At 53.4% G+C, this 2,006-nt stretch overlaps 1 protein-coding gene across 1 annotated transcript in view; it reads right to left on the bottom strand.

Annotated features, from left to right (window-relative positions):
* Window positions 1–156: 156 nt before the first annotated feature.
* The window catches only part of LOC106820059 (E3 ubiquitin-protein ligase UBR2-like), a gene marked incomplete at both ends in the record, with an annotated part of 4,215 nt that continues 2,365 nt past the window's right edge, over window positions 157–2,006 (bottom strand). The window contains 2 exons of the mRNA XM_014824617.1: window positions 157–344; window positions 1,402–1,599. Of these exons, the coding sequence (XP_014680103.1) occupies window positions 157–344; window positions 1,402–1,599 (386 nt within the window). The remainder of the gene's footprint in view (window positions 345–1,401; window positions 1,600–2,006) is intronic.

The raw sequence follows: 2,006 nt of genomic DNA, 5'->3' as shown, positions 1-2,006 counted from the left end.
ACGGTGATAGTACGAGCGTGGGGGACGGTGAACGTACCAGCGTGGGGGACGGTGAACGTACCAGCGTGGGGGACGGTGAACGTACCAGCGTGGGGGACGGTGAACGTACCAGCGTGGGGGACGGTGAACGTACCAGCGTGGGGGCTGTAAACGTACCAGCGTGGGCACGGTGAATATCTGCACGGAGAGCGATGTGATGGACATCGTGTGGTCGTGGTCGTCTTTGATGAATGCTCCGATCAGCTTCGGGTAGTTCTTGGCAAAGATTATGGCGAAGCGTCTCTTGCTGTTCTGCTCCATCAGCAGACTGCCCATGAACAGCTGGTGACACTGCACGCGCGCCGCTGCAAAACAACGGGTGACGATGACGCCATGCGACGACCAGAGTTGCACATTGCACAGTGCACGAGTTTGTCGTGTTGTGCAGGTGTTTGTTGTGTGTTGTGTGTTGCACACAGCATGAGTTTGTTGTGTTGTGTGTGCGCGTTTGCTATGCGTTGCATCATGCATTAGCATGTTGCATGTCACGCGTAGCCTTGCTGCATGTGAGTGTCACATCCACTTGGGTCGCGATCAATAACCGGATCAATCCGCCCCCCACCCTGCTCACACTAGCCGCGCATCTGTGTGCTCTCCACTGCACCTCTCACACTCACCACTGCACGCTCCCTGCCATCGCTCTCTCACACCACATGTACCTCTCACACTCACCACTGTACGCTCCCTATCATCGCTCTCTCACACCACATGCACCTCTCACACTCACCACTGCACGCTCCCTGCCATCGCTCTCTCACACCACATGCACCTCTCACACTCACCACTGCACGCTCCCTGCCATCGCTCTCTCACACCACATGCACCTCTCACACTCACCACTGCACGCTCCATACCATCGCTCTCTCACGCCACATGCACTTCTCACACTCACCACTGCACGCTCCCTACCGTCGCTCTCTCACACCACATGCACCTCTCACACTCACCACTGCACGCTCCCTACCGTCGCTCTCTCACACCACATGCACCTCTCACACTCACCACTACACGCTCCCTACCATCGCTCTCTCACACCACATGCACCTCTCACTCACCACTACACGCTCCCTACCGTCGCTCTCTCACACCACATGCACCTCTCACACTCACCACTACACGCTCCTTACCGTCGCTCTCTCACACCACATGCACCTCACACACTCACCACTGCACGCTCTCTACCGTCGCTCTGTCACACCACATGCACCTCTCACACTCACCACTGCACGCTCCCTACCACTGCTCTCTTAGGCCGTGCGCACCTCTCACGCAGAGTGCGACTTTCCAGCTCACCACGCACCTGCGTGCCGTGCCCTCTATCGCAGGTCTCTCACGCCGCACGTGCACGCACAAGCTACTCACCCTTCCAGAGGTGCGTGTCAGCGAGGAAGAACAAGTCAAGGAAGGAGAGCGAGTTGGCGTCGTTGCTGGGCTCCTTCATGACCATTGCTAGCACGGCAGTGAGCTGTGACAGCTCGGGTGATCCAAACATCGTGCGATCGCTCAGTGCGAAGATGCCCGACTCTGTCAGCACGCGGTTCAGCAGCTGCTTGAAGCCATCTGCAAACAACAACATCAACAACAACTACAGCAACAAAAACTACAGTAACAACTACTACATCAACATCAACATCAACAACTACTATAGCAACAACAACTACATCAACATCAACATCAACATCAACAACTACTATAGCAACAACAACTACAGCAACAACAACTACAGCAACAACTACATCAACATCAACATCAACAACTACTACAGCAACAACAACTATTGCAACAACAACTACAGCAACAACAACTACAGCAACAACTACTACAGCAACAACAACTACAGCAACAACTACTACATCAACAACAACATCAACAACTACTATAGCAACAACAACTACATCAACAACAACTACAGCAACAACAACTACAGCAACAACTACTACATCAACAACAACAACATCACCAACAAA

The sequence above is a fragment of the Priapulus caudatus genome, unplaced genomic scaffold (assembly GCF_000485595.1).
Source record: "Priapulus caudatus unplaced genomic scaffold, Priapulus_caudatus-5.0.1 Scaffold6172, whole genome shotgun sequence".
Taxonomy (NCBI): domain Eukaryota; kingdom Metazoa; phylum Priapulida; class Priapulimorpha; order Priapulimorphida; family Priapulidae; genus Priapulus; species Priapulus caudatus.
Note: the sequence above shows the minus strand (reverse complement) of the source record. Positions and strands in the feature narration are given on the sequence as shown.